Genomic DNA, 26,692 nt, shown 5'->3' with positions numbered 1-26,692 from the left:
GGTTCCTGAACGCTCCAAGGAAGATAACCCTGTCATGCAGGGATAGTACTCAGGGGGCGCTTAGGGAAGGAAGCCCCTAAGCACATGCAACCCCGGTACCGATGAGGAACTCCTGGACACCGCACAACACAAAACACAGCAGCGAGCGCCACAAAGGCAAACACTGCTTAGGAAACTGAGGCCAGAGAAGTGTCTGTCCTGGTTGACATTAGCTTATGAACTGGTGCTAAGCAGCCGGCGCGGTGAGGTCCAGGGACCCCCCTTCCCCTCTCGGGGAGTGGAGGCCTGCGCGGACGAGTGACGCGGCAGTGAAGTGTGATGTTTGCTTGTTTCCTTGGGATTGTAGGGAGTTTCTACCTCTCTGTTCGGTTTTTGGTTTAGTTTCTTACCATGTGGGGTTTGTTTTGTTATGCCTACCTTTCTGGGTGCCTAACCCCGGTTGATGGCAGATAAGGAAAACCCCAACCACAAGGGGGTTTTCCAGGGCCATTGCTCCTCTGAAACCTCTCTGAAGGGGCAGGTTCTGGCGCTGGTCCCTGGTAGGTCTGAACTCCATAGTTAATGTCCTGGTCTAATATAACATACATTAGCCCGATAAGCTCCAGGGAGCCATAGGGGGTCCCCACAGAAATACCAATAAAATTATAATCTTGAACTGAATATGTTAAATATTAGCATTTTATATTTTTATACAGGATATTACAAGCAATTGCTTTATAACCTTGATATAAGTCATTGACTTGTACAATTCCGGGTCCAGTGAGGGCAGCTCATCAATGGAAGAGTAGAGAGCTGATTGTTGCTCACCCAATACTTGACTGAGGAAGAATGATGCAAATGGGCAGTCAACCACAATACCCTAGAAAGTAAATTGGGACACATTAAAATGGTAATGGGTCTGTTAATGGACCTTGTGAACTTTCCAACACAGCATTAAATCATAACAATAACATATGGAGTAAAACAAAACTGTTAACAAATGAATACCTACAATAAGAATAGAAAATTTAAAACAAATTTGAACACATCTCTGCTTAATATATTGCAAAATATTTGAAAATGATATCTTAGCCACTTTACTCCTACCAATAAATAGCTGCCAGAAACTTGCAACATCCCTGCCTTAAGTTCACACAAGTTGCTTGAGGCAGAGGCAGTACGGACACACAAACTCACCTCGTACACCGCTTTTCCTAACATGCGTCCGGTGAATTCAAACAACTGGAGGTGATTTTCCGTCATGGAGGACGTTGGGGACGGGTAGAGACGCTCTTCGCTTGTGAGACGGAACAAGTTAAGGGACGGGTCAAATACTCTCTTGAGTGTCTCCTCCAGGAACTCTTGAGAGATATAAATACATTGTCACAAATCTCTACATCATGTGACTACAGTACTACAAGTACAGTACTCTACTTACTTATGCAATCAATAATATATGTGCATTCTAAATGTAAGTAAAGGTAATAGTATACATATGGGAAGCATTTAAATAACTGTTTTCATCTAACATTAATAAGTTTCTTTCACTGTGGTTTAAACTAAGTTTAAACTAGATAACATTATCCTGATTCTTATTAACTTTAAACCACAAACTTTTTTCCTTTCAGTAATTTGATAGTTTAAGAAAATACATACCTACTTATTTATACATTATTGTTATTCACAATTTATATTTTCAAGTGTGAATAAATTTAACTACAGTGTATATGCAAAATTTTGTTGATTGCAACTATACAAATTGTGAATAATAAAGTAGTTTAAAATTATTAGCCAGGTGTTGTGTATGGAAAGCCTGCATGAAGCCAATTTCCTTCAAATACAATATGCAGTTTCTAGAATGAATATTGTCAGATATAAATAAATAAACAGGTTGTAAATGTGTAGAATTGACAAAAGAAGTACAACTAAAAATTTGAGCATCTCTACTGGTGTGACATGAGAGCATGAAACATGGCCAAAAGATGTATCCATGGAGGAGGTAGGATTATCAGTGTATAATTTAACATGTAAGGATGCAGCAGACAGCAGACATTCAGTGTGTACAGAAACTATGCAATAAACTTTAGAGAAACTAAAGAAATGAATATGGAGAGTTTAGTGGAAGGCTGGACAAAGTGACACCATGCCGCATAATTGGAAAAGCAGTAGCATTGTGCTAACTGATGAAGTTAAAGAAGTTAAATGAATGAAGTTAAAGAAGTGTGCTTGGCTAATTTAAGAGGTCCAAAGGATTACTCTGCTGAATAAGAAAGTTGTTTAAAATTATGTGCAGAAAAAAAGTGAGCAGGAAAAGAAAGGTAGAACTGGAGAACTTGCTAAGAGCTGAAGCATCTGCCCCCAACATACTGGACAAAGAACCCAACCATGGGTAAATAACAGACTGGCCTCTGAAACTGGTTCCAGGGCCATATCTCAAGACAAAATGGGAGGTCGAGTTGGAAAGGATTAGAAAAAGACTTCCAGTTTCATCCTGGCAAGGAAAGACAGGTTTCTCTAAATTAAAATCAGGGGCCAAAGGCACTGGAACAGCACCCTCTCAACCTTAGGGAATTGTATGACCCCCAGAACTTCAGCCTCCAGAGCCAAAGCAATTAGTACCTGCCCAAACTTAAAAAGGAGAGGCATAGGAGCTGACAGCACAGAAAGGAAAAGTCAACCATTGTGAAGTACCAAATGTTGACAGGGACAGAGGCCAACACATAGGGTTAGAAACAGTGACTGGCACAAAAGGGAGAGGACCCATTTATGATTCTCAGAATGGAAGGCTGCATTGATCCTATGTTAAATGAAACAAAGGACTAATAGCCCTTATAAAAAGTGCACAGAGTCCACAAGCAAGCAGCAGCATGATATGCAGCCATCCGAGTTGGAGGCTAACACATGATACTAGTCCTTACACATAAATGCTTGAGTGCACAAGGGTAAAGCGACTTTGTACCCAACACAAGGAGCAATGGAGGGGTCAGGAACTACTACAATATAAACCTCAAAACCTAACATAACAGAGGCAGACATTAAACTGGACATATCATACTGGTTGACTGCATTTATCTGGATCTAAATAACCAGCATTGAATGTAACGAAATGCCATTTTCTGGGCGAGTCCCGGAGGCTCCCCCGGAGCTATACTAGGCTGATGTGTGTATATTAGACCATGGCAACAGTCAATCAATGGAGTTCTAGCCTACCAGGGACCACAAGCCAGAACCTGGACCCCTTCAGAGATGCACGGGGAGCAATGGCCTATAGACACTCCAATGTAGTTGGAAGCAGTCTGTCTCTCTACGAAGAGACAAAAAGTGCTGAAAGGACAGCCAGGAACCATCATACTGCCACCGAGATGAAATTCACAGGTGGGACCCCATCAACAGAGCCACCTGATCACCATACAAGTAGTGATAAAGTCACATCAAAAAGACCAGATGCGAAGTGCGTAGGAGAAAATCGAACCAGCCACGTACCGGACCGAAATGATCCGCTGAAAGAGGCGGAGTAGTGGGAAGACCCTCGGGTTCAGACACTGAGCAAGCAGCACCTGAAACCAAAACTGGGCCGGCCACCAAGGGACCAACGGGACTACTCTTCCCTGGTAAGTCTACAAGCGAGCCAGGACCTGGAGCAACAACTGAACCGGGAAGAAGAGGCACAGGTAACTATAGGCCATTGCTCTGCGAAGAGGTCCACCTCGATCAGTCCAGCCGAAAGGTATCAACCCCAATGGCCTTGCAGTCGGGGAAGGGTGCCACATATACCAGGAGACAACTCGACCAGAGCGACATGAAGAGGTCCACCTCCGGGTGCCCGAACATCTGGCAGAGGCAATGGAACGAGCTGGCATTGACCGTCCATTCCGTGGACAGGGGAATGAAACGGGACAGGTCGTCTGCCAGAACACTGGACACACCCTGGATATGAAACGCCAGGAGAGCCAAACCCCGAGAACTTAGCAGACGAGTCACCTGAAGCGACCAGGCCCAAAGAGCCAAGGACCGCATCGAACCCCCGCGGTTCAGGCAATGAACCACTGGGAGCAGTCTGAATGGAGCCGAATCGTTGATCTGCGAGCAACATGAATCCTTCGAAGCGAAAACTACACCGCCGCGAACTCCCGTGCTATGCTGCAAGCCCGAATGAAAGACGGACTCCACTGTCCCTAGCCAGACTGGTAAGCACTGGTCATAAAACCCCAGCCGAGAGACGACGCATCCGTGAACACACCAAGTGAGGGCTTGGGTAGAGGCCACGGCACTGAACCCCAAAAAACCTGAAGAGAAAGCTGGTGACGCAGCAGCTGACATAAGGCCCCCCAGGGCCCGCACCCGGTCTAATATAAAACACTAATATATAAATATATTATTATAATATATAATATATACTCATATATTATATATTATATATATATTATATTAGTATTAGTATTATTAATATTATTATTATTATTATTATTATTATTATTATTATATTATTATTATATTATACACTAATATAAAACCCAATAAGCTTCAGGGAGCCGTAGGGGCTCCCCACAGAAAGTGTTTTTTATACATTTTATATTGTGGTTTATACTTTATCTTATCGATCGTATTGGTAATCTTCTTCTTCTTCCATTTGTCCTTATATGCATATATACTGGGAACAATTTGATACCAAAATGAGCGCTCTAACGTGATAATTGATGTTTTCAATTGGAAAAAATACTAAACATTTGTGAGCGGGATAAGGGGGAGAAGTGGGTGGGCCAATATATATATATATTCGCTCACGGGTAATGCATGGCCTGCTTTTGGCTTGGTTGCAGGTGGGGCGCGCCGCAGTTTTGGACATTATATGTATATACTCTTGTAGGGAATAAAATTGCGAACACATTGAACACATTTATTGCTAATGGGTAACGTGCGGCCAATTTCTCGGTTTGGTGCGGGTAATACGCCGGGCTTTTGGACTTTATATGCATATACTCCTACAGGGAATGCTATTGTGAACACATTGATACCCAAATGAAAAACCTAGGATAAGAATTGAGGTGACAAAATTGAAAAAGAGTAAACACTTTTCAGTATTACCGATCACTCACGTGGAATGCCCGGCCCACCTTGGGGTGGTCTGGCACTTGCTCGCCCAAAGCACGAAAGTGTTGAGAAAAAAGTTCATTAGGCAGGTTATGAGGCTTTGGTCTCTTTAGAACCCAGCAGTGGTTTGTTTTGACTCAATGACTTCCTGGGTGCCTTCACCCAGTGAGGTGACAAAATGTCACTGCTCCCACGCCTCTGTGAGGGTAAGCCAGGTTCCGTCCCTGGCAGGATGAAGAACTCCATGGTTGATGCAACCTGATAGATGGGATCCATCTCAGTGTATAGCTTCATGGAGCTTATGGGGCTTCTCTAGTATACCTATTCAAGAGTTCTAAAATTAAATAAAAGGACTACACATAACTGAAATGTGATAGCTACAGTAAAATCACCTTTAAAGACTCCATCCTGGTCTATTCCAGCTTCATCCAACCCTTGCTCATTAATGAAGCGAACTCGTATCATACCCTTCAGGGATCGAGGAGATAGTGACGCTAGCTGTCTATAACCATCTTCTACAAGGCGAGATCTGTATAATAATAAGAAAGCAGTATAAAGATCTAAATTACAATTCAGCTAAAGTGTCAAAGTGAACATATTCTTCCAGACTATTAAGAGCATTACTCTCCATACTCACAAAGTTGATCAGTAAGGCAAGGTTTGTGCCACCACTGACACTCTCCCACAACACACAACTGCACATGATCCAAACTCATCCAGGCCTTATCAGTTGCACTACCCCTTTCATCAACTGCTAGTTAATCTTATCCACATTCATCTCATCTAGACTATGCCCCACACAGATTTTGGGGATATTTGCCCAGAGAATTTTGGGCTATGAACCAATAAATTTTTGGCAGTGTGCCCGGCTCTGCCCAGGCTGAGTGCCCGGCTCTGCCCAGGCTGAGTGCCCGGCTCTGCCCAGGCTGAGTGCCCGGCTCTGCCCAGGCTGAGTGCCCGGCTCTGCCCAGCCAGTGTCCAGCTATGCCTGGTTGATGTGTTTGACAATTTCTGGGCTGTGTGCCAGTTATTCTTGGGTTGGGTACTGGTGGCTTCCTAGGCATGGTGTGCTCCAACGTTTCCTGCCTGATAGTTTTCTAGTGTGTCTCAAAATGCTTTAACCCTTAATCTGCTAACTGTTAATAGCCAACATTCCCCATGTGCCCAAGAAAAAAATTGTTCTGAAAAAATAAATTTTTCTTATGACATTGTTAATTAGCCTTCAGGAAGGACAAAACTCCAAATAAGAAGTGTGTAGCTGTTGTGGTTTAGCTGTAGTGGCCTGGAGAAGTTGTGGTTTAGCTGTAGTGGCCTGGAGAAGTTGTGGTTTAGCTGTAGTGGCCTGGAGAAGTTGTGGTTTAGCTGTAGTGGCCTGGAGAAGTTGTGGTTTAGCTGTAGTGGCCTGGAGAAGTTGTGGTTTAGCTGTAGTGGCCTGGAGAAGTTGTGGTTTAGCTGTAGTGGCCTGGAGAAGTTGTGGTTTAGCTGTAGTGGCCTGGAGAAGTTGTGGTTTAGCTGTAGTGGCCTGGAGAAGTTGTGGTTTAGCTGTAGTGGCCTGGAGAAGTTGTGGTTTAGCTGTAGTGGCCTGGAGAAGTTGTGGTTTAGCTGTAGTGGCCTGGAGAAGTTGTGGTTTAGCTGTAGTGGCCTGGAGAAGTTGTGGTTTAGCTGTAGTGGCCTGGAGAAGTTGTGGTTTAGCTGTAGTGGCCTGGAGAAGTTGTGGTTTAGCTGTAGTGGCCTGGAGAAGTTGTGGTTTAGCTGTAGTGGCCTGGAGAAGTTGTGGTTTAGCTGTAGTGGCCTGGAGAAGTTGTGGTTTAGCTGTAGTGGCCTGGAGAAGTTGTGGTTTAGCTGTAGTGGCCTGGAGAAGTTGTGGTTTAGCTGTAGTGGCCTGGTGAAGTTGCCCATTTTTAGGTGAGGTGCCGCATAGGAATAACTTTGTGGATTTATTGTCATTGTTTCTCACTTTATGTATTTAGTTTTTCATGCTAATAGGTTGCATTTGTGTGTCAAAGGTATTGTCTATTATGTATAACTTTGAAAATATAAGTATGTATGGATATACAAGTATAGATTTAGTCACCCACATACTTATTCATAATAATGTATGTGTATATATATATATATTATAAGCCTAAATCTTAAAATTGCATATAGCACAGATTTTGCCTCAAATATACATACAGTACATAGTAATCACTCATTTGCTGTTGCTAAAAGTTTAGTGTCTCCTCTATGGCTGCCCTAAGCGTTCAGACACTGGATGGTGACGTTGCCAAGCAATGGTCATCATTTTCTTACTAAGGTCCTTGAAGGAAGGTGAGGGACTCAGGATTTTTTTTTCAAGATGGGGGATGGTTACTGGTGGCCTGAGGAAGCAAATGTGACCCCTATGTATGTGCAGGACTATTTTAAATATTTTAAATACTGTATGCAAATCGTATATACGATGTGTGCCTGTCCATGACAGTACTCCAATCGCCTATGTATGTTTTGTGCAACTAAGGGTTAATTTTGTTGCCACTTTCCAGATTTTCTGACACTTTCCAGTCGGCATGTTTGTTACTCATTGTGTTTGGGTGTATCTAGAAGTGGCAAAGCAGCATACCAAGTTGGTAAGGATGATGTAGGGTGCTGGCAGAGCAGCTGCTGACAAACAAATCCTCCATTTTGCCATCAGTATGTCTTTGGATTGTTCGAGAACTAAATTTAATTTGGACATAGTAAGTTTACTGAAACATTAAATGCACACACAAGCTGTAAATGCTGTTGCTCTGTATTTAATACCTTAAATGATACAGTTGAAATATTGTCATATTTGTATGTGATCTAATGTAAATACAGTACTATATCTCCAATTTTCTCCTTACAAATGAATACTTTTGATGTTGAACTCACCTATGTATTGTGATAAGAGTGGAATGAGGTGTGGCACAGGCAGCATCTGTTAGTCCTAACACAGCTTTTTCATTGTTGACATGTTTTCTGAACAGCAGCACTCGCTCGGTGTGAGGGATGATGTGCGGCATTTTCTGCATCAGTACCTGCAAAAGAAAAGCTAAATATCATATCAATTTACCAATATGTACTGTATATAAATTATATATTTACAAATTAATACACAAATACAGTGAAAACTTGCTTGAACAGAACAACAGGTCCAATAAAATATTGGATGCAATGGAAGAATTCCATTTATATTGGCTGATTATATTTTTAGCAGGGCCCTCTGCAACATCACTTCATCTCTTAAACTTCTCGCAAAACAGTATTGAGCTGTATAAATTGCCAGCCACACTTCCGTGGAAATAAACATTCCATTCACCTGGACTGTTTGGGTCTCGAACTGTGGACCTCACACTTGTGAGGTTGTAGCTGATCTATGCTCATAGTAAAGTTGATAGAGCTACGGCCTCACACGCGTGCCGTCCATGGTTCGAGACCCATACAGTCCAGGAGAATGGAGTATTGCGCTGGTTGTTTATCCTGGATTAACAGCCTAGTAGCCCCTTCTCCTGTCTGAACCAGGTTTGGAGTACAAGTTATTCTCCACTATCACGGGACTGCACTGTATGCTCCCCTTTTATTACTACTATCATTACAAAGTTTTTGGATGCTCCAATGTGTATCCTTCATGAAGTGTGTCGGAAAGTGATTTAAGTGATCTACCAGTGTTGTTAGGATGCCATGTGCTATATGATCATATGCTATATATAACACCTCTCAAATGTCTCAAAGACTAGTAAGCTATCTAAGGTGTACTGTACTGTACCAAACTGAGTGTGTGAAACATACTGACATGCACAATGCATTCCTCAAAGAAAATGGAACCTGACAGTGAAGTAGTCGTGACCGACCACATTTAACTTCGTGGGTATCGCTCTGTGAGTGAACCAAATTGGAGGCTGTGAGCATAACCCCCTAAATTCCAAAGAATATTTATATATATGCTTGTGTGGTTGTCTATATTTTCAGTGTTCCATGCCTGTGAGTCTGTACGAACACAAGAGAGCTGTTGAGTACAAGGTGAAGGTTCCACTTGTCTCTTTATAGTAAAAATTCGTAATTCCTGTATTGTTGTGTGTATCTAGAGGTTAAGTTAAATTAATTTATGACTAGTATTTGAGCTACAATTTATTTAGTTAATAGAGAGCAAAATATGTTATAAAGCATTTTATAAATCAGTCAAATAAATGCTCTTAAATCTAAATCAAGATTATATACAATATATAATTATAATGAACACATGCTATCCTTATTACTATGACTTTTTCTTAAGTAAATAATGTACTGTAATTTTCTGTAATCTAATTCAATTAAAAATGTACAACCATTAATGAATAAAGTTGAAAAACTTAAATATGAATTATGGAAAATCTAAACTTTTTAATTAATATTTTCATCAGACAGCTAGTTTTCCCCATCTTGTGACTGGCTGCTTCAGTGATGCTGTTATATGAGCTCACTTATCCACAGCCCACTGATCTGAATAATTGGGTTATTCGGTGAAAATCGTGGCTGGATATTTTTCTGGCGAAACTTTGCCATATCCAAATAGCAATCTGGATAACTGGAGATTTTGCCGGATGCTACAGACAGGCATCGGGTCACACTATTAATCTCATACAGCAGTGGCTCAAGGCGCAGGATTTAGGTGGTGCTGGGGTGGGTGGTTTCACAATAGTTGGTGTCACAGGAGGCAAGCAAAACTCGATTCTTATTTGATAAAAATAGCAAGCCCTGGCCCTTCAACCAATGAAGCCTCACCAGAAAGCCAAAAGCCTTCAACCAGTGATGCTTCAGCAGCTGGCAGTCAAAACTGACCCTGCTAAGCTTATGTACAGTACAGTAATTTTAATCTTGTGTTAGGAAGATTTTCACATAAGCTGCCGACTTCTGTCTGCAGCTTATGTGACCTAGTAGATTGTACACTCTCTGTATATGATAGTTTCAAGAAACCCCAAGGGGTTATTTCCAGAAAAACAGCATTGAATGCAACAAATGCCTCTTTCTGGATGAGCCCCAGTGGTTCCCTAAAATTATCTAGCTGAGAATGCTCCTAAATACTAGGTCACAAAGTTACAGAATTCGGTTTGGCCTACTGGGGACCAGAGCCAGAGCCTGGTCCCCTCAGAGAGGTGCAGAGAGCAGGGAACACTTCACTACCCCACTGGGAAAGCATGCAGAAAGTCAACACACCAGTACAAACTGATGCTGGATTCAAAAGAATCGAAGCCTCAAAAATTGCTGAACAAACTCCCAAGCTATACTGTACTAGTATATACAAGTGAGAGAGAGGTTTAGAGAGAAGAGTCAAAAGATCCTTGAAATATCTGAGGTAAAGCACCCCACCCAAGTAGTCAGGCCTTGAGAGAATGAACTTCAGAACACAGTAAAGAAGTCCTCTCAAATGCTTCTTTAGTTATCAGAACCTGTAGTTTTTTTTTATAAATAGTTCGTAAATAAAATTTGAACTACCTTTTTGTCTTGTATAATAACAATACAGTACATTAAAATTTTTCTCTTGAACTCCACTAGTGAGGAGGTCGGGGAGTGATGTTCCTCTTCCTGTTGTATTTCAGCTCCCCTCTTCCATGAGGGTGTGTTTCTGGAGGTATGTTAGAGTCTCACATTCACCTATCTTTGCCAGTTTGGCATCTTGTCAACCCTGGCAGCATCCTGAGTGGCACTGTTCTGGATCCCACTCTGAAGCCAGGGTTCGTTCTAATTTTGGTATTTGGGGTACTCGACTTGCCATAGCTAGTAGTGGTACCCCTGCTTGGGGTTTTTGCCAAGTCTCCTGCTATTTTGGGTCACTTGTGTGCTTCTCATTCACCCCGGCCCTGTGTCTTCTTCATTCTGTGATATTATCTGGTCACCTGCTTTGGCTTGTTCCTCATTTCACAGCAGGGCAGGTGGGTTTGCCACCAGCCTGCTGTTATGAGGTGTATCTGGCCCTAGTAAGCTTTTTTGTTTCCCTGAGCAGTGGCCCCGACTCTTGGCCGTGGTTGCCAGGGTGTGGCAGCGCTGATTTTTGCCAGACACAGAAAAAATCTTTCTATTTATGGTATTATTCACAAATTATAGCATTAATATTTAAAATGAGGAAAACAAGCAATTCTATGAATTGATAATTTTTGTTAGCCTTTTGTTAGCAAAAATTAATATTTTTGTACCATTTCCTGTTCACCTAAGTGAATTCATTTTTGTGATCTAACATTGCAAATTAAAATACAGTATACTCTAATATGGTACAATATAGATACGAATTTCCTTAAGAAAGAAATAAAATTTTAGACATGACAGACTGCATGCAAGCAAATCCCTTACCTGGGCAGTTCTCTTGCCCCGTTCCAGCTCAGCCATGAATGTGGACACACGCACTTCTTTAATAAGCCAATGAGTGTCAGGGACATAGCTTCTGCGTGAATTTCTCTTGTATAAAAGCATGAGGAGCGTGTGCACCGAGACAAAGAGGGCACTACTTTGGACACTGCGAACATCCACCAAACCATTGTTAATTATCTGCAAGAGAGAGATACTGCGATCAGCACATCAATATATTTCAAATGTCTTTTAATATAACCTCAATTTATCCATCTACACCATTAAGCCGTAGTATTCTCACTAAAATGATCAAAACTTCTACACCATGTAACCTTCAAATGGAAATCTGTCCTTGTTGGATGCAAGAGTTTAAAAGTTGGATTAAAATGTTCTCATTGCCTGAAGTACGCATCAGTAGGACCACAATACTATCTGCATAATAAATGCAAATTTCCATTATTCACAAGGCAAGAGTTAATGGTGTGCAAAAATCAGTCATACAAGGCGTGTTTCCATCCAAGAATGCATTTTTGCATACTGTATTTAGCTTTCCGAACTGATGCACATAAGATAACATGAACAGAGAGTAAACATCCAGAAGATTGCAATTTTTTCAATGATGCATTAAAAAACCAGCGTTGAATGTAATGAAATGCCACTTTCTGGGTGAGCCCCTGGAGGCTCCCTGAAGCTATCAGGCTAATATGTGATATACAGTATTAGTCTAGGGCATTAGTCAATGGAGTTCAGCCTACCGGGGACCACAAGCCAGAACCTGGCCTCTAGAAACTCTCCCCCTGTGGTTGGGGATATTCCTTGTCTGCCATCGATGGAGGCTTAAATGTCTCCATCCCTGTCTTGAATGGGGCAACCCCTCAAAGCTGCCCGAGTCTCCTCACCAACTAAACCCCTGCCCCGACTCTAAATCCCTCAGACATTTGGGAGCCGGCAGTTAACAGGGCAAACCACCCCCACCAGGAAAGGACCTGAAGGTGCAGACTGAACCAAGTCGAAGCAACCAACGTCCCGAGGTCGGGGTCCCTAAACTATAGCAGGGCAGCCCCAGGGTATCTGAGCAGGCAACCAAACTAGCGCATTGCAACAACCTATATCTAACATGCAACGTATGCGGCCTTACTCCTAACAACTTCCGAAGAATCGGTAAACTGGAGTACGAGCGGGGAGCATTTATGGCAAGACTCCGGGTCGAAGGTGTCACCGACCCAACAGGCAGCATGATGGAGACAAAACAGGTGATCCAAGCCCTGACAGGGTTTTCCAGGGCCCGCAGGTGAACAGCCTTCGGGAAGCCCAGGCAACGGTGCTGCAAAGCCAGTTGAGCCCTAATGAGAATGAGGGTGGCAGAGTGGGAAGTGGGCTAAAACTGGACCCCCTGTTAAGTGTACAAGCACGGGGGCCTAAAGGAGGGGTCATCGAAAATACCCTAGGTGGATTAATAATCAAACCAGGCAGACCACAAAAATAAAATAATGCAAGAAACAAAAATAAAAGAAAAACCCTGCACAAGCAAAACAACAGCGAGAGGAGCAGAAAACACAGCTGCTGCTAGATAGGCGAGCTGCACAGCACCTTGCATCCCAACCAGCAACTACAACATTCCCTACCCAGAGCCAAACAAAGGCCATGAAACCCCAGCTGGTCCCAAGGGCAGGGTAAGGGTCTTGCCCAAAGGTTTCGGGCAGGGTTTGCCCAAAAGGCTTTGCATAATAGTGGCTTTAGGCATTGTATGTACTAGCTCTGTCTATAAATTCATCAATATTTGTATCACACCTTGTATGTATATACTTTACCTGAATAAACATTTGAATTTGAATTTGTAAATGCCGAGCAGCAAGGAAACACCCAAGGGCACAAGATCCAGCAGGAAACTGAGGTCAGAGTGCTTCAGTCTATGAATTGAAGAGTGGGAAACTGGTGTAGAGGTCCGGGGGCAGTGGATGACATTTACCTGTTTCCTTGTTTTCTTCTGGGGGAATTCTGTTTCACTGTTCAGTCTTGGGATGCAATTTCCTACCAAGTGGGGTTTGTTTTTGAATGCTTACTTTTCTGGGTGCCTAACCCTGGTCAATGGTAGATATGGAATGGAATACCCCCAAATACAAGGGGGTTTCCTTGGGCTATTGCTCCTTTTGCCTCTCTGAGGGAGCCAGATTCTGGCTCGTGTCCTTGGTAGGCAGAACTCCATTGACTGAAGCCCCAGACTAATATAACGCATATCAGTTCGATAGCTCCAGGGAGCCAAAGGGGCTCCCCACAGAAAACAAGGAATGTAACCTAGCAAAGCAGAGCAAAACACATAAACAACAACAACAACTGGTACAGATTGTCCATGGTGGACATTGCTTACAGCACAATCTAATGACACAGAAATTCACAAGCCCCTAACAACATAGGGCATCACCCTTGCTGCTATATTAGACTTTTGCAGATGGCTTACAAGCTCATGTAAGGGAACGAAATATTTTGTGTAAGGGCATAATCTTGTAAGCCATACTCTAGAGTACAGACTAACAAACCCATACTTACTTTCTTCACTTACAATATAGATATGTTACTTTAAACCAGGGAATATAGAACAAGTGTTACTTATAACACCTTAAACACAAGAGTAACCACAAGGAGCTGGTACCATATTTTTGAATTAGTGGGACTCGACAAAACAATCAGAGTGTGTGCATTATATTTATTAAGACACAGGAAATGGCACAATATGCTAACAAGGAATAACTTCTCACTCACCCAACTAATGACGGTATTCCAGTCACACAGATATAATGGAGGTCAATAACCTCACACTGTGAGGTGGGCCCCTCACTAGCACACACCTGCATTGTGTGTGTGAAGTCTCGATCCTTTCTCTCTCTCTCTCAATCCCCCCCTCTCTCTCAATCCCCTCTCTCTCTCCCCTCTCTCCATCTCTCTCGATCCTCTCTCTCTTGATCCTCCCTTTCTCTCTCTCTCGATCTTCTCTCTCTCTCGATCCTCTTTCTCTCTCTCGATCCTCTATATCTCTCTCGATCGTCTCTCTTTCTCTATCTATCTTCTCTCTCTGTCTCTCTCTCTCTGGATCCTTTCTCTCTCAATCCTCTCTCTCTCTCTCTTTGGATCCTCTCTCTCTCTCTCTATCAATCCTTTTTCTCTCTCTCAATCCTCTTTCTCTCTCTCCCTTTCCCTCTCTCTCTCTCTCTTTATTCTTTATCCTCTCTCTCTTTTTTTCTTAAACCAAGACTAGGATTCATAAGGGATGTTAAATGACATACCTAGTGAAGCTGCAAGCAAGAGCTGTTATCCTACCTCAGCTCATCTGAAGCCTACACCTAGAAACTCATTTATTTCATGAGAGTATACTTTGAAACTAACACATTGGGAACTATCATATATTGAATTTATGTAAGCTAAGTTGAAACCTACTCCTAGAGGCCTATTTATTTCATGAGCCTGTTATTATATGCTTCAGAAGGAATAGCCTTTATTCATTAAAAAACATTAAATAACAATCATATAAGGAACAAGATGAGCTTGTAGCCAACTGTGTAATTACCTAAGTGTAATTACCTAAGTGTAGTTACAGGATGAGAGCTACGCTCGTGGTGTCCCGTCTTCCCAGCACTCTTTGTCATATAACGCTTTGAAACTACTGACGGTCTTGGCCTCCACCACCTTCTCACTTAACTTGTTCCAACCGTCTACCACTCTATTTGCGAAGGTGAATTTTCTTATATTTCTTCGGCATCTGTGTTTAGCTAGTTTAAATCTATGACCTCTTGTTCTTGAAGTTCCAGGTCTCAGGAAGTCTTCCCTGTCGATTTTATCAAGTCCTGTTACTATTTTGTACGTAGTGATCATATCACCTCTTTTTCTTCTGTCTTCTAGTTTTGGCATATTTAATGCTTCTAACCTCTCCTCGTAGCTCTTGCCCTTCAGTTCTGGGAGCCACTTAGTAGCATGTCTTTGCACCTTTTCCAGTTTGTTGATGTGCTTCTTAAGATATGGGCACCACACAACAGCTGCATATTCTAGCTTTGGCCTAACAAAAGTCATGAACAATTTCTTTAGTATATCGCCATCCATGTATTTAAATGCAATTCTGAAGTTAGAAAGCATAGCATAGGCTCCTTGCACAATATTCTTTATGTGGTCCTCAGGTGATAGTTTTCTATCTAGAACCACTCCTAGATCTCTTTCTTTATCAGAATTCTTTAAAGATTTCTCACATAATATATAGGTTGTATGGGGTCTATGTTCTCCTATTCCACATTCCATAACATGACATTTATTAACATTAAATTCCATTTGCCAAGTGGTGCTCCATATACTTATTTTGTCCAGGTCTTCTTGAAGGGCATGACAGTCATCTAAATTTCTTATCCTTCCTATTATCTTAGCATCATCAGCAAACATGTTCATATAATTCTGTATACCAACTGGTAGATCATTTATGTACACAATAAACATCACTGGTGCAAGAACTGAACCCTGTGGTACTCCACTTGTGACATTTCTCCATTCCGATACATTGCCTCTGATTACTGCCCTCATTTTTCTATCAGTCAGAAAATTTTTCATCCATGATAGAAGCTTACCTGTCACCCCTCCAATATTTTCCAGTTTCCAGAACAACCTCTTATGTGGAACTCTGTCGAAAGCCTTTTTTAGGTCCAGATAGATGCAGTCAACCCAGCCATCTCTTTCCTGTAATATCTCTGTGGCCCGATCGTAGAAACTGAGTAAATTCGATACACAGGATCTTCCTGATCGAAAACCATACTGTCTGTCTGATATTATATCATTTCTCTCCAGGTGTTCTACCCATTTAGTTTTGATTAGCTTTTCCAATACTTTCACTATTACACTTGTCAATGATACAGGTCTATAATTGAGGGGGTCTTCCCTGCTGCCACTTTTGTAGATTGGAACTATGTTAGCCTGTTTCCACATGTCTGCTACGATTCCTGTACACAGGGATGCCTGAAAGATCAGGTGAAGTGGAATGCTGAGCTCAGATGCACATTCTCTCAGAACCCATGGTGAAACGCCATCTGGGCCAGCTGCTTTGTTCCTCCCGAGCTCCTTTAGCATATTTTCCACTTCAACTCTAGACACCTCTATCCGCTCTATGTTGTTCTCTGGAATTCTTATTGTGTCTGGTTCTCTGAAGATTTCATTTTGTACAAACACACTTTGGAACTTTTCATTTAATGTTTCACACATTTCCTTTTCATTTTCCGTGAATCTGTTTCCCATTTTCAACCTCTGGATATTATCCTTTACCTGCAATTTGTTGTTTATGAATTTGTAGAATAGGCCCGGTTCTGTTTTACATTTATCTGCTATCCCTTTTTCAAAATTTCTTTCTGCCTCTCTCCTTACTGCTGTATAATTGTTTCTCGCATCTTTGTATCGCTGGTATGTTTGGGGGTTTGGCCTCTTCCTATACTGATTCCATTTTTGTGTCTTTTGGTCTCTTGCCCTCTCACAATTTCTGTCGAACCAATCCTGTTTTCTGGTCCTGCATCTCTGTTTTGGTATGAATGTTTGTGTGCCTTCCTCGTATAGTTTTAAAAATTTGGCATACATTTCATTTACTTCCCTGCCTAGCAACAATTCTGTCCAATTACACTCATTAAAAAAATTTCGAAGTTCCCCATAGTTGCCTCTCTTTAAATCGAGTTTATCAACTGTTTCAATGTCCCCATTTTCTTCTAGATGATATCTTAAAGCATATTTAATGTCTAACAGGACGTGATCACTCTTTCCCAAGGGAGGAAGGTACTGGATGTCAAAAATCTCTTCTTCTTTCCTGGTGAATACTAGATCCAGTACTGACGGTATATCTCCTTCCCTCATTCTTGTGGCTTGCTTTATGTGTTGATACAAGAATGTCTCCAGAATGAGGTTCACAAATCTGCATGTCCAAAAGTCCTCCGTTCTTGCTTCATAGGCCTCCCAGTCTATTGCTCTAAAGTTGAAGTCCCCCAGTATCAACAGTCGTGATTTATCTTTATCTGCTTGTACAATAATATCTCTCATGACCATTATGAGGCCCTCTCGTTTGTCATCCAGTTCTTCCTTTGTCCACGTGTTGCTTGCTGGTGGGCTGTAGGCATTTACAATTATCAGCTTATCATCCTGATTCCAGACCTGCAATGCCATTATGTCAATATCTCGAGGGTTTTCAAATATTAACTCTTTTACCTTCAGGTGTTTTTTCACCAGTACAGCCACTCCTCCTCCCTTCCTAGTTTTCCTGTCACGTCTCCAAACTGAGTAGCCTCTTGGGAATATGACTTCATTTATTATATTTCCTTCAAGTTTCGTTTCTGACACAAGTTTCACAAGAAACACAAGTTTCGTGTGCCAGAGTCTTCATGTGAACGGTTGACCTGATCTTCCGTGTATCAACCTGTTGAGGGAACAAGTTCCAGATGCGAGTCAGCCTCGGAATGAATGAACGCTGATGGAGTGATGTTCTTGAGAATGGCACTTCTAGCATGAGACTGTTGAAGGTTGAGAGCCTAGTGTTACGAGTGGGAACTACTGGTAGTCCACGGAGTTGGGCAAGGTGCGGAACTTTGAGGATGTTGGCCTTATACATAACAGTAAGACCAACAACGTCAAGACGGTGTTGCAGGCTCTGATGTTCAGACCGTTCCCACCAGACTTGGTCAAGACTAGAGATAAGCCTTCTTGCCCGTCTCTCTACTTTGTCCAACAGTCTGACGAAAGATGGGGGGCAGGCAATCCAGGAAAGGGGTGCATACTCTAGATGGGAGCGAACTTGTGCTTCATATAAGGTTTTGCATCCCTTGCTGTCAAGAAGATATGAGATGAGCCATAGTGCTGTAAGTTTCCTGGCTGCCTTTTTAGGAAGGTTTAGCACATAGCTCTTCATTGTCATTGAAGAGTCAAACTTCATTCCCAAGATGTCAAATTCTTCTGTGAACTCTAGGGATTTGCCACCCATTAGCAGTTCTGTCTGATTCGCCATGTGCAGTCTAGTTATCATCATTGCTCGAGTCTTCTCAGCCGCAAATGTGATCTGCCATCTTCTACCCCAGGTAGAAATTGCTGAAAGTTGGTGATTAATGATTCTTGCAGCAGTTAGCATTTCCTCCTTTCTGTATGTAAAGGTTAGAGTACAGTTGTCAGCATAGGCTTGAGCTTCAGGAATGAGATGAAGTAGATCGTTGAAATAAACATTCCACAGCAGAGGGCCAAGAACACTACCCTGTGGAATGCTGGCACCAATTGAGTGGCTATCGGATTCTGCTCCATTGAAGACTACCCTTAGAGTCTGTTCTTGAAGGTAGTCTTTTAATAACACTAAGCCAACAAATCCTCTCTCTCTCTCTCTATAGATCCTTTTTCTCGATCTCCTCTCTCTCTCTCTCTCAATCCTCTATCCTCTCTAGCTCTCTCTCTCTCTCTCTCTTGATCCTCTCCCTCTCTCTCTCTGGATCCTCTCTCTCTCTCTCTCTCTCTCTCTCTCTCTCTCTCTCTCTCTCTCTCTCTCTCTCTCTCAATCATCTCTCTCTCTCTCTCTCTCTCTCTCGATCCTCTCTCTCTCTCTCTCGACCCTCTCTCTCTCTCTCTTTTCTCTCTCTCTCTCGATCCTCTCTCTCTCTCTCTCTCTCTCTCTCTCTCTCTCTCTCTCTCTCTCTCTCTCTCTCTCTCGATCCTCTCTCTCTTTCTCTCTCTCTCTCTCTCTCTCTTTCTCTCTCTCTCTCTCTATCCTCTCTTTCTCTCTCTCTCTCTCTCTTGATCCTCTCTTTCTCTCTCTTTCTTGATCCTCTCTCTCTCTATCCTCTCTTTCTTGATCCTCTCTCTCTCTATCCTCTCTTTCTCTCTCTCTCTCCTCTCTCTCTTTTCTCTCTCCTCTCTCTCCTCTCTCTCTTTTCTCTCTCTCTCCTCTCTATCCTCTCTCTCTCTCTCTCTCTCTCTCTCTCTCTCTCTCTCTCTCTCTCTCTCTCTCTCTCTCTCTCTCTCTCTCTCTCTCAATCCTCTCTCTCTCTCTCTCAATCCTCTCTTTCTCTCTCTCTCTCGATCCTCTCTCTCTCTCTATCCTCTCTTTCTCTCTCTCTCTCTCTCCTCTCTCTCTTTTCTCTCTCTATCCTCTCTCTCTCTCTCTCTCTCTCTCTCTCTCTCTCTCTCTATCCTCTCTTTCTCTCTCTCTCAATCATCTCTCTCTCTCGATCCTCTCTCTCTCTCTCTCTCTCTCTCTCTCTCTCTCTCTCTCTCTCTCTCTCTCTCTCTCTTGATCCTCTCTCTCTCTCTCTCTCTATTCCCTCTTTCCCTCTATCCTCCCTCCCTCCCTCCCTCTCTCTCTCTCTCTCTATTTCCTCTTTCCCTCTATCCTCCCTCCCTCCCTCCCTCTCTCTCTCTCTCTGTTCTTGTTGGTGCAAGGATGCTAATCTCCCAAAAATGTGCTCATAAACTTCACACACACAAAAGCATATACATTTACTAATGCTCAATTTAATATGCTCTCAAACATGTTGAGAACATGTTAACTACAAATGAAAATGAAAAATACAAATGAAACATAAAAATTAACACAAATATAAAACAAACTGGTATTTTAACCAAGAGACACATTTACACCAATAACAATAATAGCTAGACTTTATGTACCAGTCATTACATATGCTCCCTGTGTCTCTATGAAAGGGCCAGTTTAGGTTTTGGTCTCTGGTAGCCTATTAAGGACTCCTGGGACTAATGTGACATACGTACGTACGTACATGTGTGTGGGGGGAGGGGGGAGGGGGGAGGGGGGAGGAGGGGGGGAGCTATCTGAGTACAACTAAATAAAGGGAGCCACTATTTGACTCCTCCAGAAACATATGTTCCTACCCTCCATCACTCACCTTTCTTGAGGGCCCATCTAAACTGCACAGGATTATAAACATGATTAACATACCTTGTAAGTAAAATTATTGAGGAATGATGCCATAGTTGAGTAGTCAACAAGACTGAAAGGCTTCTGCTGTTCATACATCTCCAAATCATCAAGCACCCTGCAACAAGTAATCTGTGTGTATATATGTACTGTGCAGTGTATTAATCACTTTTCATTTCCAAGTTATTGGCACTATACATTTGTTTACTATTAACCTGAAATTAATTTTAAGTATGGTACAGCATATGCCATTAAGCACTATTCACTACTACAAGGCATTCAGTTTTAATAACAATAAAGTTCTGGCAACATGTGAGCCACAAACTGAATCTGTTTAGTTTTAGTTGACCCAAGTCCTTTAAACATCTATCTGTTTTGAAGACATGTACTAAATATGAGCAAGGCAAACATACGTGAATGTTAAGTGTAGGAATGAGCCAAACTGATAATGCTATTAGTCAAAATACTTTGTCACTTAAGGCCAGATTTTCTCAATTCATTGAAATCACAAGCCTTGAAATTATGTAAACTAATTGTTCTGTCAAGACTGGAAATAAACCAAAATCCAGCTATTTTCACATGTCATTCATACATCAATGCTTTTTAGAGAAATTGGATTGCACGTTGACCAGACCACACACTAGAAATTGAAGGGACGACGACGTTTCGACAATCGACTTGAGAATGGTCCAGGACGGACCGAAACGTCGTCGTCCCTTCAATTTCTAGTGTGTGGTCTGGTCAACATACTTCAGCCACGTTATTGTGACTCATCGCCTGCATTTGGATTGCACAGTTAAAAATTCAGTCCCATAGGAGTGCTAAGAAGATAACAAATCACATGGAATCACAACATCTACATAACTCCATACAACATGGGTTCGGAACAGGGTGCTCCTGTCTCTCAAAATGTAATTGCTGGATCACTATGACATGGCCTTAGATGCCAAGGAAGAAAAACAAGGCACATGAGTAAAATACACAGACTTTGCAAAAGCTTTTGAGAAATGTGACCACGGTGTTAGTGCACACAAAATATACTCAAAAGAAATTACTGGTAAAGTAGGGAGATGGAACTATAAGTTCCTAATGGACAGAACCCAGAGTGTAATCAATAAATTAAATCTGGATCATTCACAGTGGAAAGCTCAGTCCCCCAAGGTACCGTGTTTACTCCGGTACTTTTCCTCATTCTCATTTCAGACACAGATAAAGATACAAAATATGGTCTACCTACGAACTTTATTACACACAGAAATCACAATAGCGTGATGCATCAAATGAACAAATCCACAAGGGCCATGATGAGGGTTCGAACTTACGCCCAGGATGATCCCAGAGGCTGCCTTAGTCAACAAGGCCACGACATGGTTTAACCACGTCGTGGCCTAGTCGACTAAGGCAGCGTCTGGGATCGTCCCGGGCATAAGTTAGAACCCTCATCACGGCCCTTGTGGATTTGTTCATTTACATACATACTCTGTTTCTACCATGTGTAACTTGTAATACAATGTTTAAGATAAGTTCCAGCTCCTACGCTATGGAAAAAGAGAGAAACTATAAAAACAGAAACCATATATAAAACAGTCAAATCACACTATAAAACGAAAAATCAATGTAAAGGATGTAGGAGTAATCATGTCGGAAGACCTTACCTTTAAAGAACACAATTAAGAAGCTGTCACTACTGCAAGAAAAATGACAGGTTGGATAACAAGAACTATTAAAACAAGGTATGCCATACCAATGATGATACTTTTCAAGACACTAGTGCTCTCTAGGATGGAATACTATTGCACACAAACAGCTCTATTCAAAGACGAAGAAATTGCTGACCTGAAGAATGTTCACAGAGCCTTTACTGTTGGAACCCACTCAATAAAACATCTAAGCTCTTGGGACCAATTCAAAGTTCTAAATCTGTATTCTCTTGAGTGCAGGCAAAAGATATGGAGAATAAATTATAAGTTGAAAATATTAGAGGGACTGGTCCAAATCTGCACACAGAAATAACATCACATGAAATCAGTAGGCATGGCAGGATGTGCAAAATAGCCACACTGAAATGAAGAGATGCAGTAGCTACACAGAGAGAACTTCATCAACATCTTTACTCAGTCGATATGGTGTAGTGGTAAGGCACTTGCCTGGCATTTCGTTAGTGCTTTGTCCTGGATTCGTATCGTGGCCGGGGAGGATTTACTGGGCATCAATCCTTAACTGTAGCCTCTGTTTACTCAACAATAAAATGGGTACCTGGTTGCTAAATGATTTGGCGGGGGTCATATTCCGGGGAACATAGGATTAAGGACTTGTCCGAAACACTATGCGTGATAGTGGCTGTACAAGAATGTAAGAACTCTTGTACTGTATATATAAATAAAAATAAAAAACATCAAAGGCACAAGATTTTTTAACACAATCCTGCTACAAACAAGGAGCATAACAGGCCAGCCTCTCATTGTGTTCAGGCAACCTGTCCTCTAACAAAGAATGTCGCATTTCGCTCATATGCGTTACGTTAGACCAAAAATTATCATACTAGAAAATGGAAGCAGCTCGCAAAAGTGACACACTGTCCCATTTTCTGTTTTGGCTCCTCTGGTAGGTTAGGAGGGAAAACTTTAATTTGGCCATTTTCTTGACGTTGGGAAACCCTAGGAGGACGGGCTGGTTCAAGAGGGAACTCGATAAACATCTTCAAAAGAGTTTATCGAGGTATTCAAAGGATACTGATCACCAGGCTGTGAGCAGCCACATCCTGGTTGACCAGATGACCGACCAGCAGGCCTGGTCAGAGACCGGCCTGCGGGGACATTAATCCTCGGAACCACCGCAAGGTAACCACAAGGTAGGCACTACCCTCCTCAACAGTCTGCTAATTTCATTACATGATTCAGTGTAAGTATCCTTTTGAATACCAGAAATATCACTAAATATAGCTGTGATTGTGAAGCCAAATTATCAGTGTATGGACAGCTTCCTATATCAGATTGATTCTTTTAAACCCAATTTGATCAAATATACTTCACTGTATGCTATAAATATGATATTCAGAAGAGTTTTTTTAATTACTGTGAGGGGGAGAAAAAGATTATAAATTATTATTATTATAAAGAGAAAGACACTAAGAAACTTACGTAACAACATGAGTTGTTGCATCACAAAACAGGATGAGCAAATGAAATTCAGGTGCTGTAGCTTTTGTTGAAACTGACAACAGGTCTAAATAACTCTTGATTCCACAGGATGGCCCAAGTGAGAGCAGGATATGCCATAGTTGAGGCACCATTTCACTCTTGTAGCATAATCCTAGAAATCATAAGTTGCAAACCTTAATAAAATGCAGCCAGTCCTCCAAAAATGGGGAGGTAAATGTAACAGCACAAGTAAGTGTAATTATGTACTATTCCTAGCAGTCAGGAATTGTACTTATTTTCACTTAGTATTAAAATGTACTGTCAAATATATTGTGAATACAGTACAGTATTTGAGTTTACCTGAAAAGCTGAATAGAAAACCACGACCTAACCTAACCTTCTTAGTTTTTTGAAGATAAGCATTTTACTGCTTCTTAATTATAATTAGTACTTGCTACTGACGGTTTTGCCTCCACCACCTTCTCACTTAACTTGTTCCAACCATCTACCACTCTGTGAAAGTGAATTTTCTTATATTTCTTCGGAATCTTTGTTTAGTTAGTTTAAATCTATGTCCTCTTGTTCTTGAAGTTCCAGGTCTCGGGAAATCTTCCCTATCGATTTTATCAATTCCAGTTACTATTTTGAATGTAGTGATCATATCACCTCTTTTTCTTCTGTCTTCTAGTTTTGGCATATTTAATGCCTCTAACCTCTCCTCATAGCTCTTGCCCTTCAGTTCTGGGAGCCACTTAGTAGCATGTCTTTGCACCTTTTCCAGTTTGTTGATGTGCTTCTTAAGATATGGGCACCACACAACCGCTGCATATTCTAGCTTTGACCTAACAAAAGTCGTGAACAATTTTTTTAGTATTTTGCCATCCATGTATTTAAAAGCAATTCTGAAGTTAGAAAGCATGGCATACGCTCCTCGCACAATGTTCTTCATGTGTTCCTCAATGGATAGTTTTCTATCTAGAATCACCCTAGATCTCTTTCTTCATCAGAATTCTTTAAAGATTTCTCACATAATTTATAGGTTGTGTGGGGTCTATGTTCTCCTATTCCACATTCCATAACATGGCATTTATTCACATTAAACTCCATTTGCCAAGTGGTGCTCCATATACTTATTTTGTCCAGGTCTTCTTGAAGGCCATGACAATCATCTGAGTTTCTTATCCTTCCTATTATCTTAGCATCATTAGCAAACATGTTCATATAATTCTGTATACCAACTGGTAGATCATTTATGTAGACAATCAACATCACTGGTGCAAGAACTGAACCCTGTGGTACTCCACTTGTGATATTTTTCCAGTCCGATACATTGCCTCTGATTACTACCCTCATTTTTCTATCAGTCAGATAATTTTTCATCCGTGTTAGAAGCTTACCTGTCACCCCTCCAATATTTTCCAGTTTCCAAAACAACCTCTTATGTGGAACTCTGTTGAAAGCCTTTTTTAGGTCCAGATAGATGCATTCAGCCCAACCATCTCTTTCCTGTAAAATCTCTGTGGCTCGATCGTAGAAACTGAGTAAATTCGATACACAGGATCTTCCAGATCGAAAACCATACTGTCTGTCTGACATTATACAATTGTGTATAGGGAATTGAACGTGAAAAAGTCATCCTAAAATTCTGAGTGTCTTGACATAAAACGAGAAGAATAAATGGGAAGGTAAATGTAATGGCACAAGTAAGTGTAATTATGTACTATTCCTAACAATCAGGAAATGAACTTATTACACTTACTATTAAACCGTACTGTCAATTCGGAGTATGGGTTGATAAAATTAATAGGGCAGCAGAGATGCTGCACTAATTACAAATACTATATATCTGTAGACTCTGACAAAAATGTGAAAACAAAAGTGTCATTTTAATTACCTCTTCAGTTTGACACTAGAACACAGGAGATAATAGTACATAGCTACAATGTTAATTCCAAAATACTAAAAACTAAATTTTACATTATTTTGAATTATCACAGCCATGGTTTCTAGGCTGTCCCTCAGTAGCTCTCTGATGCAGTGACTTTAGTACCACGAAGACACCCACAGCTCTACCAGGCACCTGGCCTACTGGCCCCCTAAACCAGAATTTGGTGTGCTCATAGAGGCAGGAGGAGCGTACTGATCTAAGATTAACCTCACATCTGAATAACAACCCAACATTGAGTGTAATAAAATGCCTCTTTCTGGATTGGGCCCCAGCAAGTCCAGTCACTTGTGTGGCTTGAGATGGTCTCCAGCAATACGATAAGTGCAGTATTGCACCTATTCCTAAACCTTTGTGTGGGTTAGGAATAGGAAGTTGTATAAATAAGGATTTCTAGAACCCTGTGTAATTACCTAAGTGTAATTACCTAAGTGTAGTTACAGGATGAGAGCTACGCTCGTGGTGTCCCGTCTTCCCAGCACTCTTTGTCATATAACGCTTTGAAACTACTGACGGTCTTGGCCTCCACCACCTTCTCACTTAACTTGTTCCAACCGTCTACCACTCTATTTGCGAAGGTGAATTTTCTTATATTTCTTCGGCATCTGTGTTTAGCTAGTTTAAATCTATGACCTCTTGTTCTTGAAATTCCAGGTCTCAGGAAGTCTTCCCTGTCGATTTTATCAATTCCTGTAACTATTTTGTATGTAGTGATCATATCACCTCTTTTTCTTCTGTCTTCTAGTTTTGGCATATTTAATGCTTCTAACCTCTCCTCGTAGCTCTTGCCCTTCAGTTCTGGGAGCCACTTAGTAGCATGTCTTTGCACCTTTTCCAGTTTGTTGATGTGCTTCTTAAGATATGGGCACCACACAACAGCTGCATATTCTAGCTTTGGCCTAACAAAAGTCATGAACAATTTCTTTAGTATATCGCCATCCATGTATTTAAATGCAATTCTGAAGTTAGAAAGCATAGCATAGGCTCCTTGCACAATATTCTTTATGTGGTCCTCAGGTGATAGTTTTCTATCTAGAACCACTCCTAGATCTCTTTCTTTATCAGAATTCTTTAAAGATTTCTCACATAATATATAGGTTGTGTGGGGTCTATGTTCTCCTATTCCACATTCCATAACATGACATTTATTAACATTAAATTCCATTTGCCAAGTGGTGCTCCATATACTTATTTTGTCCAGGTCTTCTTGAAGGGCATGACAGTCATCTAAATTTCTTATCCTTCCTATTATCTTAGCATCATCAGCAAACATGTTCATATAATTCTGTATACCAACTG

At 41.5% G+C, this 26,692-nt stretch overlaps 1 protein-coding gene across 2 annotated transcripts in view; it reads right to left on the bottom strand.

Moving 5' to 3' along the window:
- The window catches only part of LOC123767073 (ubiquitin-protein ligase E3B), a 79,173-nt gene that overhangs the window by 28,015 nt on the left and 24,466 nt on the right, over positions 1-26,692 (bottom strand). For both annotated transcript variants that reach the window (XM_069304790.1, XM_069304791.1), the window contains exons 10-16: positions 23,449-23,620; positions 20,330-20,426; positions 11,392-11,586; positions 7,960-8,105; positions 5,463-5,599; positions 1,177-1,340; positions 722-859 (exon numbers count right to left, since the gene is read on the bottom strand). In XM_069304790.1, coding sequence (XP_069160891.1) covers positions 722-859; positions 1,177-1,340; positions 5,463-5,599; positions 7,960-8,105; positions 11,392-11,586; positions 20,330-20,426; positions 23,449-23,620 — 1,049 coding nt within the window. The remainder of the gene's footprint in view (positions 1-721; positions 860-1,176; positions 1,341-5,462; positions 5,600-7,959; positions 8,106-11,391; positions 11,587-20,329; positions 20,427-23,448; positions 23,621-26,692) is intronic.

This window comes from Procambarus clarkii, chromosome 53 (genome assembly GCF_040958095.1).
Source record: "Procambarus clarkii isolate CNS0578487 chromosome 53, FALCON_Pclarkii_2.0, whole genome shotgun sequence".
Classification (NCBI taxonomy): Eukaryota; Metazoa; Arthropoda; class Malacostraca; order Decapoda; family Cambaridae; genus Procambarus; species Procambarus clarkii.
The sequence above is the reverse complement of the archived record's forward strand: the minus strand, read 5'-3'. Positions and strand labels throughout refer to the sequence as shown.